Source organism: Lacerta agilis, chromosome 6, assembly GCF_009819535.1.
Source record: "Lacerta agilis isolate rLacAgi1 chromosome 6, rLacAgi1.pri, whole genome shotgun sequence".
Lineage (NCBI taxonomy): Eukaryota > Metazoa > Chordata > Lepidosauria > Squamata > Lacertidae > Lacerta > Lacerta agilis.
The window spans coordinates 33843280-33861453 of record NC_046317.1 but is presented as its reverse complement, the minus strand read 5'-3'; the positions used below and the strand labels follow the sequence as shown (position 1 = coordinate 33861453).

Below are 18174 nucleotides of genomic sequence, written 5' to 3'. Positions count from 1 at the left end.
GCAGTTCGACCTCTTCAAGACTGAACCTTTAATGTGAATTGCAGCATTGTCTGTTTCTAGGCTAAAAGATTTGTGTTCTTTCTGCCGTGTTCCACAGTTCTTATCTGTATCTCCAGAGCATGCTAGTGCAATAGGAGACTACCACATGCTAGTGTGGAGACATCAGCTTTGCCAAGATCATTCAGGGACATCCAAAGCAAGTGCTTTGTTGACTGCAGTATCGTGGTCTCTCTTTAATTTCTGAAAACTATAACTTGGGCAATTGATTAAATTGCATAGGAAAATTATGAAATTGTCCCAGACTGAAAAACTGTTTTCTCAGTCAGTGTCCAGTCATAATTTCTTGGAAGCTGGTCCAAACCTATACAATCTTGTATGTTATGAAAGGAAACATCGAGTTTTATTTGAGAAATAACATAAAGAGACCATAGTACTTGAATTTGGCAGTTTATCTAGTCGTTCATTGAGTTCTTCACACAGTGCCGTAATTGAGCCAGATTGTGCAAAGACCATGTCTCTTCTGGAAAAAGTATCTCTTAGCTTCTTTCAGTTCCATTTATTGAAGCTCCTTGTGTTTCTAGCTGACTAATTGGTATTTGTAGCTGGGCATTACTGCATAACATATAGTTGTGTTATTTATTTAAAATATTTTAATTTTATGTTTCTGTTAAAATATGCAAAGTAGTTCATAAAAGGCGGCAATGTATCAGAAAAAAACAGTGTAATACAATTTGAAACAGCAGCAACAGCAAAGGAAACAGTTGAAAATCAGAGTGCTCTGACAAATGCCCTTTAAACATTGTTCCCCGCCCCCAGTGGCGTAGCAAGGGTGGGGTGTAGGAGGCACTGCACCCCGGGTTCCAGGGGAGGGGGGGGTGACACTTGGCGGCCCCTCCCGCCACTCCCCACTGCCCGGCACCCCGTCCGTGCTGCTCCACGGCCTTGGATTCAAGCAGAAATCAAGCATGTCTCCCATTCTCAGGCTTTCTGCCTGCTTCTAGCCCAGCTCTCTCTCACACCTGCCCTGGACTTTGTTCTTCTCACTACCAGCCAGCAGAGGCAGTCCGCCCCCTTTGCCCCCACCCACAACTTCCTTTCTTATACTAATGACCCATACTTATACTAAAGGTCTGTTACCAAGAAGCTGGCTTGGCTAATTCAACAATGGAGTCCTCCATTAGATTGTAACCTTTGCTGGATTGAGGAACATAGCTGTCAACTTTTTCCTTTTTTCAAGGGAAATTCCCTTATTCCGAATAGGATTCTTCGCAAGAAAAGGTAAAAGTTGACAGCTATGTTGAGGAATTAGAAGGGACTCAGACATACAGCCTAACCCTTCCCCTCCAACTCACAACACTATGTATTATATTTTTAGATGTACATATAGAATGTTTTATCCCCCCACCTGAAAGCCAGAATAGGCCATCACTGCCTACGGCAAACCTGGATTTGTAATATATGAAATAACCCATCGTCGGATGAGGATGACTGCTCAATGTATTTTTTGCCCCAATAGTCATGACTAAGCACCCTTTTCATAGGCAGTGCTTATGACATCAGATTACTTTGCTTTCCCTCACCTCTCAATCCTCCAGAATCACTTGTGCTGATGACACGCTACATGACAGAGTTGCACAGGCTCTACTCTCCCTAAAGATACTAGCAGGAAATGTGGGAGTGTTTTTGCAGCAAGGTGATTATTAGCTTGGCCTCTGGAGATTAAATGAGCAGGTATCACTGTAGCAACGAGTTTGGAGGTATAACAGTAGCCATTTCATTCTGACTTACATAATGCTCACAAAGAAATGCTTAAGAGTTTCCTTGGTGGACATTTCTCTCTCATGTCTAAGGATAGACTAGTGGTCTAGATATTTGCAGCACAGGAATATTGTATGAAATAGGATGCAGGCCTAAGCTAGCTTGGGGTTGGGGAGGGATATTAACCCCTCTCCTGGTGCAGTATAGTGAAGGGGAAGTATTGAATGAAGCAGTGACTGGATAAGAGCAGCTACAAACCACTTTAGTTTCAAAACCACACACAGGTGTTAGTCAGGTGATATCACTCCAATGAGCAGGTGATGTCAGCTCTGATGGGTGGGGCAAACAGATCACTGCAGAAAGCAGGCTTGAGCCACCTGCTCATCATCTAATAGGTGGTGCTTTTAGTCCTACCAGGTTTGGCTGTGCATGCTAGTTCCCTGCATGCACACAATCAACACCTGCAGAAAGCAGGAGTGACCTCCATGTGCAACAGCTGATGCGTGGAGAAGTCAACCCTGCCCACTTTGACCACAGGAGGTTCGAAAGTGCCCAACAGCCAGCTAGCTGTGGAGCATTTGGGAATTGCTATGCAATGCAATGTATTTTCACAGGTGATTTCCCTGTTCACCTGTCAAAGTTAGCCCATGCAGTGTGGAGCCAAAAAGATTCCCCACCCCTGTTCCACATAAACACAACTGGAACATGACACGTGTTCCCTAAACAGCATATGAAACATGGCAAAAATATGCATTTCTCATGCCTTGAAATATCTGCCATTTATTTTCTTCTCTCAATTACTGTGTCACTTGTAATATTTCCCTAACTTATGTTACTTGAAAGTATGTTGCACTGATTTAGGATTGGAAAGAAATATGCTTTTATGTCTTTTTTCTAACTGCAACTTTGTAATTTATGGATCTGTAAATAGCATTTTATTCATTATGCCATAATATTTTTAAAAATTATTTTTAAAGTTTCTATTAAATCTTCCAGCCTAACTAACTCAGACAGGCTTATAACAAATGTAAAGCTAACTAATTTGTTCAATTTATGTTTTCCTTTTGTCTCCACAGGATTGAAAAAACGTACAAGGAAGGCCTTTGGAATACGGAAGAAAGAAAAGGACACTGATTCCACGTAAGTATTATTTATGTTTAAAGAAGTATTTCTGTATTGCCATATGAAATATATCAAGGCGAAATAGACCATGTAAAATTAAAAATAAAATATGAATTCTTTGTAAGTATTAATTTATATTAATTTATAGAAGTATTTCTATACCACCATATCATAAAATATATCAAGGCAGTGTACACTAGAAAACATCATTTAAAGTTAAATAGTAAAATATGGATAATCAGTTCAGGTGACTGACTCATCAAAAATTAGACAACTGCAAAGGCCTGTCAGCACAAAAAGTATTCAAGAGATGCATGGAAGTCAAAACCAAGGAAACCTGCTGAATCTCAGCTGGGGGAGTGTTTCACAGCATGGCTCTGGTGATTCTAAATGCCTGACCTAGTTGAAGCCAATCGGGACTGTGCAGTATGAGGGACAACTAACAGTGTTCCTCTTGATGATCTCAGTGATTGGACTGGAATAAAAAGGCTTAGGTGGTCCTTAGGGTGGTAGAGTGGAAGAGCAAGGGAGCTAATGCTGAATGGTAACAAGATTACACCAGTAACTCATTAAATCTGCATTTTGACATGCACAATGGAAAACCAGCAAAGCAGCATCCAGTAATGCATACTTTAAAATACATAGCAACATTACCCCAGCATGAGTGAGACAGCTGTCTAATATTGTGAGAATGACTTAGACCATTTTGTGTTTCAAGTCATGGACATTTTATAGGTGACCTATATTTTGCCCCTTTAAAAACAGTCTTGGTGGCTATGCTTCATTCCTCAGAAACATAGTTCTCTGAAAGCCTAGGAGTAGGCTGAAACTTTCTTTTGAAGTACTTAAAGGATGTTACCCTCTAAATAATATTGTTCTAATTGCAGAGTATATCTAAACATGAGCCTTGACAGTAGGCAAATGACATCTCTTAGAAAGAGAAAGCATTCTGACACTTTTTGTCTATGTAGAATTGTCCTGGCTTTTCAGCTACACTTCAGTGTCATGGTGATTGTTCACCAGCTGAGGTTTAGAACATAATGGGATTGGTGAATAGCTTTTGATGTTAAGCTGTTTTGTAACATGCGATGCTTAACCTTTCTGGATGATTGGGGGTGGGGTGGGTGAACTATTTCAAGTGTTTTCCTGCCCTCTATTTCTATAGCACTTTTAGGGGGTGGGAGGTACAAATTGAACTATTTCCCCTCCTGAAAACAGAGTGGAAAAGGGGTGTCCTGGCTCCCAGTTGCACAAGAACTGGAAGGAGGATTCTTTCCTTAAAGCTTTAATCTTTAGATTGCTGTATACATATGCAAATCTTCAGCTTAAGCCACAATAGGCAATAGACACTATTATTCCTAGGTACAGATACACAAAAGCTTTGGACAGTTGATCTGACACTAACACCCCCCCCCTGCTATCTTTTATATAGGAATGGGACATGCTCAACTTAGTGCAGCAAAAATTTCTGCTCTTCAGGAATCAATCTGTCACTACACCCAGTAGGCAGAATAATCTGTTCCTACTCCTTTGGCTCCTCCTGGATGACAGGGGAGGTGTCTTTGCTTCCTTCCCCCCCCCCCAGCTGGGTGGGGCTGGCAGAGGCAAGGCTACTCCTCATGTCTGAAAGCACCAGTTTAGGTGGAGCAATAGGCACCGTGAAAGTTTCAGGGAAAGGATGGCTGTGGAGAGGGAAGCATGGCTTGTGGATCTTGTTGTGGAAATGGGTGAGGCAAGAAAGTAGGTTGAATTCCCTATCCCACTTGAGCCCTTTCCTGGGTCCTTGGCAAACCGTCCATCTGTATTGTCCTGACTCAGCCAGTCCATGATGGGGGGGGAGGGAGAGAGATTGGCCATACTGTCTTTGTCCCTGTGATTATTGCAGGTCAATTTGTCAGTTTCTTGGGTGGTTTGGGGATTTGTTTTTGCCAAATTCTTTTGGTGACCTAGATGAAAGTGAACAACAATGTTAGTTCCTGTTAACCTATTTACAATCTGACCCAAGTGTAGGGAGAAACAGTTATTGCCTCACCTTTTAAAGGTGTGTGCTTCTACTGCAGACCTAGCCTGTGAATGGGTTGCTTAGCAACAGGTAAAGGAGGTTGCTGCAACTATAGATTCATTTAAGCTGACAGAGAATCCACCTTCAGTGCCTGAAGTTGATTCAGTGCTATGGTTCCATTTCTGGAACATGTGATAAAATAAGGATAATGGTTCTTCTGAACAAGAGACAGATTCCTTACCACTAACTAAAACTAGCCTTTGTCCCATCTGAGATTAGAATCTGTGACTTTCTTGGCAGGTTTGAGTTCTGGCATTTCTCTGCTTAAACATATGCCTTCTTTACTTAAAAATGTAATGCATATGCACAACAAACTCTTTACAAGCATGGATGATACCCAATGTTCGTCATTCTCAAACTAGACCCACTGAAAATCAACATGGCCTAAGAAACTTGTCCATTGATTTTCAGTGGGCCTAAGGCTGAGAATGATGAACATTGGATATCACTTTATAAGTTCAACTCCACCACTGTATGTCTATGCAGTAGCAAATTATTGTTTGCTGCCATGTAATAGTGATTGCGAAAAATACGGGGCAAATTGTTATTTATTTATTTATTTATTTATTACATTTTGAAATTTAAATGTTTGGATTTCTATTCTTCTAAGCAGGTTTAACTTGAGCAACTCTCCCTAAAACGCAAGAGACAATTATTTGTATTTCCACTATAAGACTATTAGTGGAATGTTTGTTGCTCATAAGAAACATTAGGTTAAAGAGGAGCAGGACCAACTGAACAAAGAACATCAAGAAGGGAATGTGTTTTGAATTGGTATTCAGTAATGTGTCTGTCTAACAATAAAGTTCGTACCAGCTCATACTTAAGACCCCCCCCCCCCGGCAAGCTTCAGTGTTGATAGCTTGCAACAATGGCATAGACTAGAGACAACGAAAACTGTTTTAAATATTTTTCTATTTTTCTCTAGAGGAAATTGTTGAGATAACAACTAACCTTCTACATTGCATCAAGCTGAATGCCCGACATAATCTTTAATAATTTAAGTTTCCCTTTTTATGGGCACTCTGGGAGTACTAATGGTATAGCTTTGTAGTATCATAAAGTGGAAGTGTGTAATTATAATGGGCTGGTCGAAAATACAATTTTGAAACACATAAGTTAGCAGAGACATTAACTGCTGAAGACCCTTGTGCTGTTTTCCTGCTCAGGCATTAGGGGTTTTTCTTTATGTTGCAATATGGATCTCTATAACTATGCAGACTTACAGAAGTGAAATGAGCCTTTTCTAAACCTCTGTTGTTAAGAAACTGTAGGAGTCTTGTGTTGTCAGCTTTATTCCAGTACTACTACTCTTATATGTCACACAATCTTCTGCCAGCAAGCTGTTATTTATTTCATAGATAGAAATTTGAGGAACTGAGAGAAGCATTCTTTGGGTTGCATCTTAAGAGTATGTGGAGAGGGTTTGGTGTTTCTTATACCAGCCCTTGTCCCTTATATACCTGACCCTGCCTCCTCCATTTCTGACTTTTGTAAGTTTACTGCGAAGATCAGATCAGAAGGGAGGTTATAAACACATTCAGCAGAACATGCTCACAATCCACCCCAGAACAGGAACTCTGAAGGTCAGGAGTGGAGCTGACAAGTACAGGGTTCCATGTTCAATGAGGGAAGATTCATTATTTATTAAAGTATTTTTACTCTACTCTTCAGTCGACCAACTTCCAAAGATAAATTAAAACCAGTGATAAAACATTTAAAAAGTAAATGTAAAAATTATGCATGTGGTAAGTGAGCTGTTCAAAAAAGTGACTATAATAGCAGTTTGCTTCATTGACTGATACTTCTTTCCTCACAAGGCAGTTTCTTGAAGTGATCTCTGTGAGGGGGAGAAAGGGCCTAGAACAGCTGGTGAGGCAGCAGACAGACATGGCTGTGGTGGTAGTTTCCCTCATTGGCTGCCTCTTCTTGTGTTCAAAGTCAACGTATCTATGTTGAATTGATTAAAAAACAGCCCCGCATTGTGTCTCAACTTTAAGTCCCCTTCATGTGTGAATTGCATAACTGAGCATGATAGGATGAATGGAGCAGTGGCGCTGCCTCACTGCCCCAACCCTGAGGTCATGCAGCTCCTTCGCCCTTTCTGTGTGTTAGGTGTGGACATATTCAAGAGAGACCCTATGTGCAAAAACTTTCCATATGTTATGGGACCCCAGTCATGTAGGCTTTCGGAACACGTGGGAGGTTTGTGCATAAAGATGTCTAGAGGGGCTGAGGCAGAGAAGGCTTGAAGAGCAGCATAGCTTCAAGGTAGAGGATAGTGGCACGGCCCTGCAGCCCCTTTCTATGCCCCTTTTATATGATTCATGTGTGAAAGAGTCTGTATTGGCTGATCGTTTTGCAGTGCAGAACTCCAACCTTTAAAAACAATGAGGGGAAAGTATTTCCAAAAAATTAATGCAGGAGGTTTGATGTTTTGTAGTAATGGTACATATTTTTACTTTCTTACAGAGGATCACCAGACAGGGATGGAACTGTAAGTATTTAAAGGAATTTATATATTGAATTAGTCTTAACTTTAAATTAGATGTGTCTAATGGAAAATGCTTCCGCCATCCTGTGAATCGTCATAAGCAATTTTGAACCCTTTGCCCTATTTCTATTTTAATATAGCTAATAATATTAAAATGATCAATGTTGATACACTGTCTGATGTGCATTGGCTTATATCCAGTGTCTAAGGTCCTTCTCTCAAAACATTTTTGGTCAAAGGATTATCAAGTGAGATAAATTTTCTAATAATAGTCATAAATACAATGAACAAAGACGGAAACAATTATATGAAAGATGAAGAAACATTTAATACCTGCAAATATTTTAAACTGGTTAAAAATAACAATTCAGGAAGGCTTCCTGTAGAGAATAGAAATAGGAGAAGGGTTGCTGTTGAGTTACTGTCGCTTTTATTTATGGTTTTAGGTTTTCTGTCTCTGCTAGAACTGGACTTTAGAAGGAAATGTACCACATCAGCTATTAGGCTTTAAGTTTGCAATGAAGAATGTTGGGCTCAGATACAGATTTTACTTCACTTTTTATTGATTCCTGACTTTAAAACTCCCATTTAAATTTATCTTGTGAAGACTTTAAGGAAAATTGGAGCATTTGTTAGTCTTCACCAGATTTTCAGCAGTGGAATGGAAACACTACCAGCCATAAACAATGTCATTTCTCTCCTAAAATTAAAGGAATTGGAGTAGTAAGGGCCTTTCCAGATGATCATTATTTTGCGTAATAAATGAGCTGCTGTTTCATTAGTCTTGATTCAGATGTCTTCCATAAAGAAAATGCATCTGTGTCTGGAATGTCACATTGTCCTAGCATGTATTATGTCAGTGGGGAAATTGGGTTCTTCCCTACTTAGCATGTCCCTTGCTATTTTGTGAGTGCTTTACAAGGATGCATTGCATGAGTGCCATGACCACAGATAGAGCCATTAGTGATGAGTGCTGACTTCCCTGCCTGTGATCATGTTTCTTCTTATTTCTGGCGTTGGAGCATTTATCTTCACAAACAGTGGCAAAACAAATGAAGGCTGCTTTTTCTTTTCTTCCTCCTGCAGCAGTGCTCTATTGCAAATCCCCTTTTCCATTTATTTACCGGTAATTCTTAGAAGGCTATGCCATTCCTTCTCCAATATAGGAGTGCACATCTCCTGTAGGTTTTTATTTTTATTTTTTAAGGGCTGAGCATCTGTCCCCTGTACAGCAGAAATGTATAGGGGGAAAAGAATGGGGGTGAGAGAACTATGCAACATTAAATGGGGTGAAATATCATACTAGTGGTGCTGGATAGAGGCTAGCCCAATTGTATCTTGATAAATAACTTCTAGGGGTTGGTGGGGCTTTGTCTTCTGGAAAGGCCCTAATATTTTCTTTCTTTCTTTCAACTTCTGTCTACCGTATTTAAACTTCTGACCCAAGATCCTTAATCCTAAACATATTTACTTGCAAGTAAATATTAATGATTTCAGAAGAACTGAACATCCAAGTAGATGTGCTTAGGGTCACAGCTGTAGATTGAAAAAAGCCTGCATCCACACATCCTTCTGCATCCCCATTGTGTTTTGTCAAGCGCTTTTAGCTTAAAGATTCAAAAAGCAGACCACATTTGGAACTCTATACTGTTTTTAATGGTTCGGCCAAGGCTCTGTTCAGCAGAAGAAAAATAACACTGTACACTTTCCCAACTTCCATGTTGTTTCCACCTGCAGTCCCCATCTGTGTTACACACTTAAAGAAGTAACTGGTGCACTGCCCCTTCAGGCACTTCACATACCCAAGATCATGTAGAGAGTCCCCACATGCCCCCCCCCAGTTGTCTTGTCTCATGCTGACCCTCCCCAACACCGTCAATGTGTTTGAGGGAATTCTGAAGGGGAGAAGTCTTCCTAATGCCCCCATGAGCTGGAATTCCTTGAGCATACAGGGTTCCAGCTCATAGAAACAGCGTGCACACATTCAGCTATCTTTCTCCTTCATTCCTGTCCCCAACACATCAACAATGTAGGGCTGGAAGAGGGATGATATGATATGGAGGGAAATACTTGGTCTTAAAAGGGAAGAAGGGAACTCAGAAACCCGGTGCGAGAAACAATCTTCTCGCTTGTTCACCACCACCCAGTTAAATTTAGCACCAAAGTGATGAACAGAAGGCAGAAGAGGTGGCCTTTTTTGCAGATATGGGCCACATTTGCACTATACATTTCAAGCAGTATCATACCACTTTAAACAGTCCATAATCCTATGAACTGTGGTTTGGTAAGGGTGCTGAGTTGTTAGGAGAATCCTATTCCCCTCACAGAACTACAGTTCCCAGGAAGGAATCTAGTGTAATGCTATGGCTACCATTCCAGCTTGCAGATGGAACAACCCTCCTCTCCCCAGCTATGTGTGCTATTCTAGGGGTTCTCCTGACACACACACCTGAGTCTGTTTGGAGACACACAGGAGGAGAAGGGGGGGAATCCCCATTGCACTAGTGGAAGTCCTTGTGTGGGCTTCCATTAGCAGGACTAGTTAGTTGAATCCTGCCTGTAAAGTGGCTTAGCAATCCCTCTTCCCATAGAACTCTGGGACTGTACCTCCGTGAGGGACGCTGGGGTCTCCTAGCAACTGTCATCCTCTGTGAGGCAAGCTGAGAAGCAATGATCTGCTGAGCAACTTTTTTTTCTTGGTGTTGACCACAAATGATAAAGGGCTCTATGCTGTCTATGCTGGTTCATGCACCGCCACCACCTCGGTGTGTTCATTGTGACACACTAGTGCTTTCCCAAGATTTTTCATTTAAGGCCTGCACTTCTACGTTTGTTGATGATGTTCCTCATGTGGCATTTTGCTCTTTTGCTTTCCAAGGTTGTAGCTTGCTTTTCGGAGGCTATGAGAACGATGTTAACTTCATTTCTCATTTAGTACAAAAAAATTACATTCTCTTTAAAATTGTGCCCAATCCCTTCTCACATTAAGCTTAAGAGAAGGTGCTTACTTTGTGAAACATGAACCTGAAGAATTTATTCTGCTATATTTAGTATAATGTAGCCTTATTTTTATGCTGACTTTGGAATTCTGTGCTTGCATTTTTTAATCAGATTAATAAAGAAGAAGAAGCTAAATGACCAGAATTTTAAAGTATGCTTGAAAACTGTTCATGTTATTGGCCTGTTTTTCAATTACTGTACTTTGTAGACTAGAGGTCATAAAGGACTGTAGGTGATTATCTATATAGGAAAAGAGCTGGCACTTAGAGAAGGATCATATTCCCTAGAACTCTTCAACACTTACTTAATACCAAAACATTGCTAACCTTTTTCTTGCACAGAATCAGGATGAAAACACTCACTGAGTCACTTCTTGTAGGTATGTGTTCAGTTACAAAAGAAATGCTGAGTTATATTACAACACTCTAAAGGCCCACTGCAATGGCTGCCACATTAAATAAAGCATGTTCTGCAGAATTGTATGAGGACATAGTTCTGAAATGCATGAAAATATTATGTCTTGTAAACATCTTACTCAAAGGAAATAAGGGGGAAACATTTAGCATTAGAGATAATTTTCCATGCCACTCAGTTATAAGAGAACCAGTTTCTGCTGAATAGAGCCCTACCATATGTTCCAAAATAGTTTGCTGACAGCAGCATTTACATTTGGCAAGTAATGCCTTTGAAAAGTGCATTCTGAGCTTGCTTACTCCATGTAGATTCATGTGTTTTAAAAAAAAACCCGAACCACCCAATACTTTAACCCTTTTTCTATAAAAAAAAACAAAATCCATTCCAGCCACCCAGCCCTCATCCTCATGATCCACCCTCCAATAACAAAGCAGAGTGTGCACAGGAAGGAGGAAAATCAGTTTCGGTAAGGACATGAATATTGGTTTAAAGCTTCCCGGGGGTTGGTTGGAACAATGTGTAAGCCTGGCCAAAAAAAGTTTGCATGTACAAATGTATGTTTGGCATTGTTTATGCATCACTTACTTCAATGTATTTTTTTACTCCAGGTGCTCTACATAGGATGCCCAACCACATATGTTTTTGCCCCTGTGATTCTGATGTGTTTCTGTGTGTCCATAGAGTCTAATTATGTTTAGGTACTCACTATTGTTTCCGAATATTCACTAGTATTTGGGTCATTTGTGATGGATACAGGTAACTAGAAATAAAAATGGATTACCTCATGTGCCAGGCTCACCTTGAAAACTACATTCGTAAGATAAATAATACAGTACTGCATTCATAATATGCAGTAGGAAGTAAAGTTAAGCATGGATGATTTCACACATATCATGCAAAAATGGAATGTTTTATAGGACATTCCTTGAATGTTGAAGGTAACAGCTGGTTGAAATGAAATACTGTATTTGTTTTATATCTAAACAACTATATGATTGTTTTGTGGCTTTCCTCCTCCTCATTAGTCTGCTATGCATTGTATACTTCTCCAGGTTTTGTAAATGGCTCAAGACTATGGGAAGAATTCAGCATTGCTCTAAGGAGATCATTCCATCACTGCAAGCATTTCAGCTTGCCAGACAGAACAATCACCCTCTTCTCCCCCCACACCCCTGTACACTGTTTGAGGGGTTCTCTGATGCCCCCCCAGCCAATTTGGGATTGCACGGAGAGGGAGGAGTGGGATCATGGAAGACCTTCTGCTCATTTCCACTAGCAGGACTCATTAGTTGAATCTGGCCCACTATTTGATCACCTGGCCACTTTGGTTTTGAAGGCTTCAGAAATGAAGTACAGCATATTAAATTAATACTTATTTAAATTTAGGAGAGCTTAATTAACTCATCACTTCTGTTCAAGTGTATTTGTAACATAGGGGGCTGCCATATACCAGATCATATTATTAATTTCCATTTAATCCAGTATTGTATAATCTGACTAGTAGCTGCTGTCCAGGTTCTCAAGTCTTGCTACTTGACCAATGCCAGAGGTTGAACCTGGGACCTTCTGCATACAAATCACATGATCTACCACCAAGTTGTAGCTCTATCCTCATTTGTCTTGCCCATAAGCTGTAATATCTTGCAGCATCATGGTCTTTCCTTGCAATTCCTGTTCCTGGCTTATCAGGTTTGAAAAATTCAAGAGTTCAAACACTGGAAATTACTTTCTCAAAGAAGATTGAGAGGCTGGCATTCTCTTTCTAGAGATTGATTAGTAGGGAGCCAGAGCCCACCTTAGTTAAGTGACCATCCCAAATTGAAAGCTCATGACTTTGTCATATCTTCTAAGAAACTAGTGCATGTTGCTGTTCTCCCCCTTTTAATATAAAACTTATCATTTTTAACTGTGTATTACAGAAGAGAACAAATGGTGCTCCAAATGGGTTTTATTCAGAGATTGACTGGGAAAGATATGTAAGTAAGAGTAATCGCCTGAGATTCATACCTTCCCAAGAATATTCCTTATTATAAGAATTTTCTGAGAATTCGCCTCTGTGTTTCTTGTGTGTGTGTTCACTGTGGTTCTTGATTGCTTCTTTTACACTTTAGTACATCCCATAATCACCGCACAAAGCGGATAACAATATTTGAATACTCAGGATTTCACTGACATGTCCAACTGCCCAACTATCCAATTGGGTTCGTAAATTTGGCCCACATAGAAATATATTGTTCTCACGGTTTATTTATGACCTTCAAACTGCTGAGCAAGTGACAGTTCACCTTCCTTCTAAGCCCTCCAGCACATGCCTAGAATTTAGAAGAGAGGTAGAGTCTTTCCTCACCTGTGCATAGGTTTAGATTGCCAGGAAACACTCTCACTATCTTATTCAAACTATGCAGGTATGAAACATCAGTTTTACTACCCCGCCCCCCAAGTCACCTGCGCCTGTCAGAAGGCTAAAGGAAGATGTGGTGCCTTTTCTTACACAGCAGTTTGGAGAAGGTTAGAAATACCAGTCGTTCTCTTGTTGTTTCTTACCTTCTTCAAACTTGTATGCAAGTGAGCTAAGACTCTGCCTCTGACAAACAGATGGAACATGAAAAAATACGGAGTTTCCCCTCCATAGTTATGTAGTTTGGACAAAAGAGAAAACTACAACTTCTTTCTTTTTCTAGATTACCATGCAGATCGCCATCAAATTTGGAGCCCCTTGCAAAATTGAGAGTTGTATCACACCTGTTTCAGGTTTAAGTCTCTGCTGGTTTTGGGAATTGCAACTAGATCTAGGCAAGGATATGATCTTGGAGTAATTTGAATGAATGAAACCAGCAACAGTTTAAATTATTTAAGGAAAATAGTGCATTCATATAGATGTGGGTGTGAGTTTACACTTTACTCTGGAACAGAGATACATAAACAACCCAGTGTTCAGCTCAAAGGTTTTTGCTTCCTTTTAGTACTCATAAAAGCTTAAGGGCTTTTGCACATGCTAAACATAAAAATGTTTGCCAGCCATTGCCTGAACTGTAGTGTCTTTCAATATACCTACTTGAAATCAGCAGAAATACGGTCTCCATGATTTTAACCAGGCGGTTGTAAAGATGTTTCATCTCTGAAAACAGCTTGTGTGGGGCAGAAAGCAATGTGCTTCTGAAAGGCCCTTGGGGCATGAGGATTATCAGCAACAGCTTTGGTTTTTGTCCTGCAACGACCATTCTTGAAGCTCTAGGTTTTACAGCCCTGGAACATGGTCATTAGCAGTGCTGTCAGAATGCAAGATCTTGTGCTGCAAAAAGCAGTCAGCCCCACACAGCCTTGTGGAAAGGGGGACTGGCCTGTGGGGGGAGGGCGAGCAGAACAGACCACTTTGGTTCTCCTCGCAGTCATTTGAGAAAGAGTGCTTGCATATTTGAGCATCCTTGCTTCAAAGGGCTGCCCTAGCCCTACTTTGGAATATCTTCTAATCTTTTCGTTAATTAGATTGTGCAGAATTGCCCTAGAAGAATGGGAAAGAGCCAATAAAATGTTAAAGACCAATTATGCTAATAAGGTGGGCGCCATTTCAAACAGATTTCGTGCTGTTAGTATGGAAGGTGTCCAAGTTAATTAGAAAGAATTTAAATTTCAGTTGGAATAATTTCTGCTTGCTTTAGCTGAAAATAAGTTAAAAGTTCAAGTGAGTTCCTGTTTACAATGTTTACCTTTAAAATCACACAATTTGATCTGGTAATATAACAAAATGACTGTAGTCTGTGTGTGTGTGTGTGTGTGTGTGTGTGTGTGTGAAGTTCTTTCTCTTCAATTTGTATATCAAGTATATAATATATATATATATATATATATATATATATATATATATATATATATGCATTATAAGTAAAATAATCAAAATATTACTATTATTTTTAGTACAGTTACTATGCCCAGTTTGAGGAGACTGGGTGTTTGAGTTCAAGTATTATTTGGCATGCTTAATATCTATAAATAGAGTGGTATGCTACAATATTTTTAACACATGTGTCATGCATTCTTTCCAGACATTGTTTTTTGGAAAACGCTTCAATAAATGAGATTTGATATAGAGACAGTATAGTTCAAATACACTGCTCTTTCTGGTACTACCTTTTTGGCTTTATCAACCAGCTGTAAATGCTTTCCCTTGTCATGGTCAGATCCCCTCCCGTTGAGATTTAGAATTTGTCAATTACTTTTCTCTTCTGCAGAGACGGGGGCCTATTAGAATGGTCTGCCGTCGAAGACTGATGGAACCAATTGGCTTCCAGGAGACACTGGGGTATTTTTTCTGCTGAGAGGTTTGACAATCCTGTTGAGGTCCTGACCTATCTTTGCAATTTAGGATTTGTCCTGTGTTCACCCCTAAGGACTTTGCCCAAGCCCAAGTAGTACCATGGTATACCCTGGAGTTGAGAGCAATAAAGCAGGTTAGAATATGATTATAATGTAAATAGAGGAAGACTTGGAATGAATGCAGTTGAAAGCAAGTGTGTGCTCATTGTAAAGCCTATTTTGTGTTGGTGAAAGCAGTAAAAAAAACTACTTCTCTGCCTCCATTGTCCTTGGTGTCTCATCCAGCACAGCTTTATAGGATGCTTTTGCATATTGGCCTGAAGGATATGGTCGAATTCTCAATGGCCTGCTATGAATTATTTGTAAGGCATGCTAAGGATATGATTGCTTGTATCCATAGAGACCTAGATTTCACTATTATAGCAGGCCAGTTTCAAAATAGAACACTATTTTGTCAGATGTTCATGAATGAGTTTCAGTTAATAAGGCTTGAGAATGTGGATGATGTGCTTGGAAGGGTGTAGGTGTTCTTGCCCCCATACATGTTATGACTGATAACATCCAGCAGGGAGGGGATGGCCAACTAGCCCAAGAAGATAATTAATGCCTCCCTGAGAGAGGGAGTAGTCCCATGAAAGAGCCAGCAGCAAGACTACTCATTAATAAATTTCATTAGACCCAAAAGTTAAGTATAACTAGACTGGTTGCAAATGTCCCTTTGCTGAGCCCGGTTCTTGAGTTGGTGGGGACCAACCAGCTCTAGTCTCCAGGCACTCTCGGATGAAGCTGATTTTCAAGATCTACTTCATTCTGTGTTTAGGCCTGGTTTAGGCACTGAGGCCATCCTGTATTATACCTTGTGACAGCAGAGAGACAGGGGAATGTGTCCCCATTGATTGTCCTTGATCTCTTGACAACTTTTTGTACCATTGTCCATGATATTCTTCTTGGGAGCACCAGTGATAGGATGCTTGTATTCTGATTGTGCTTTTGTATCATTATGCATTTTATTACTGTATTTTAATTTTAGTTGTAAATCACTTTGGAGCTTTTTGAAGAAGGAAGCAACATGGGAATTTTGTAAACCATCAGAAAAGAAGCAGCTGGTTCTGTTATGAATGTTGTCATGGCCATGTAAACCAAGGTGGAGGCTAGATTTTATTTTATTAAATGAGAGCCAACTTGATCTCTGATACAGGGACATCACTTTTAAAGAGTAGGCAAAGGTGCAAAATTCTATCAGGCACTGGAAATGAGCCCTTCTTTAGCAAGAGTCCTCATGCAAATGCTCTGGTGTCTTCCATATTTCCAAGCCACCATTTTCTTATATTGGACATATTCCTTATCTATTTAATATTTTCACCCCACTTCCCCCCTACTGCACAGAGATCAGAGCAGTTAGCACAACTGTTTGACTGCCTGGCTGAGAAAACAGGTTCCTGGGAAGACTCTTCATTCTTAGTTAAGCATAGAGAGCATTGCACATACCAATAGTTTATTGGACAAGTGCTTCTTAGTTCTGTGAAATTGGTGGGAGAAAGGGGAAAGAGTGATTACTTAATGTTTTGCAAATACTCTAATTGCTTTACTATGTTTGCTGCACCAGAATTCACCTGAGCTTGATGAAGAAGGATACAGCATCAGACCAGACGAACCAGGCTATATCCTTCATGGTCAGTTTTACAACTGAGTTTGCAAACTCTGAAATAAGTGAGAGTTCAAGTGTGGCCACCTGCTGCCATCCTCCCTGCCGCTGGATGCCCCTGAAACATCAGTATCTCAAGTTTATTTTATTTTATATATTTATCAAATGTATATCCCGCCCCTCCTCTCAAAGGAGCCCAAAATGTTCAAGAGGCTTTATGGATGAAAAGATAGTGGCCATAAGTAAAATTTAATTTTAAGCAATCATTATAAAAAGAAAAAAGGAGCCAACACTCATGCCTGGTGTTGGAGGCAGTGATGGTCTGGGTGGGGACCAAGAAACTGAAATTGATCCTGATGGAGGTATTGTGGATAGACTGATCTTGTGTCCAGGAATTAGGTGGATGCCCTGTTCTGAAAGGGTTGCACTCACTCTGAAGGTACAGGTTTGTAGTCTGGGAGTACTTGCTGATCCAGAATCTGTTACAGGCTACTCTCAACTTATGCAGGGGTTACGTTCTGGTGATGAAGTGTAAAGCCAAAATTACGTATAGTCAAAACACATTGGGTTCAGTGGTGGGTGGGCTTGCCAAAATCATTTTTCCTAGGACCCCGCTTCCTTTCCATGCCTTTTATATTATTTTATTTTAGCCAAACATGTATTGCTGAATACGCACAAGTTAAATGTGTGTAGGTTGCAAGTTGCCTGTGTTGGAGTCTCCAGTGGCCCCTATAGCCTCTAGAAGTGCTAATGCCCAGCTTAGGCTGGTCCACAAGCTGTGGCTATTCCTGGACAACAATAGCTTGGGCTAAGCATGCTGTACTGATCTCCCATTTGGAATACTGCAACCTGCTCTGTGCAGGGCTGCACTTGGAGACAGTTTGGAAGTTGCAGCTACTGGTAGGGCTCTGGTTCTGAAAATGCTAGGCCTGATTCAATATGTTAATACTAGTGTACAAAATCCTAAATGGCTTGGACCCAATAGCATTATAGTTTGCCTTCTGCAATATTAACCATCTCATGTCTTACGGTGCTGCTGCTGGTTGCTGTTACTGTCTGGAATTTGTAAATCTGTTTTTATCATTGTTGGCCCATGCCAATCAGTTCCAAAAGTTATATTTTGTGATTCAACAACATTTCTCTTTAACTGTGATCTACCTACCAAAGGAAAGCACTTTTATTCCTCAAGTGAATCTGAAGAGGAAGAGGAGGCACACAAGAAATTCAACATTAAGATTAAGCCCTTGCAGTCTAAAGATGTTCTTAAGAGTGCGGCAACCGTTGATGAACTGAAAGCTTCTATAGGCAACATTGCACTTTCACCATCTCTAGTGGTAAGCAAAAGTCTTTTTTTATTATGGTGAT

The 18174-nt window shown here is 40.2% G+C and overlaps 1 protein-coding gene across 8 annotated transcripts in view; it reads left to right on the top strand.

Annotated features, from left to right (window-relative positions):
• The window catches only part of SGIP1 (SH3GL interacting endocytic adaptor 1), a 114419-nt gene that overhangs the window by 39144 nt on the left and 57101 nt on the right, over positions 1–18174 (top strand). For 4 of the 8 annotated variants that reach the window (XM_033151865.1, XM_033151869.1, XM_033151868.1 and 1 more), the window contains exons 2-6: positions 2835–2898; positions 7415–7439; positions 12770–12826; positions 16771–16825; positions 17968–18143. In XM_033151865.1, coding sequence (XP_033007756.1) covers positions 2835–2898; positions 7415–7439; positions 12770–12826; positions 16771–16825; positions 17968–18143 — 377 coding nt within the window. Of the gene's footprint in view, positions 1–2834; positions 2899–7414; positions 7440–11238; positions 11317–12769; positions 12827–16770; positions 16826–17967; positions 18144–18174 lie in introns of all 8 variants that reach the window. The other 4 variants (XM_033151861.1, XM_033151864.1, XM_033151862.1 and 1 more) reach the window with 2 other exon arrangements.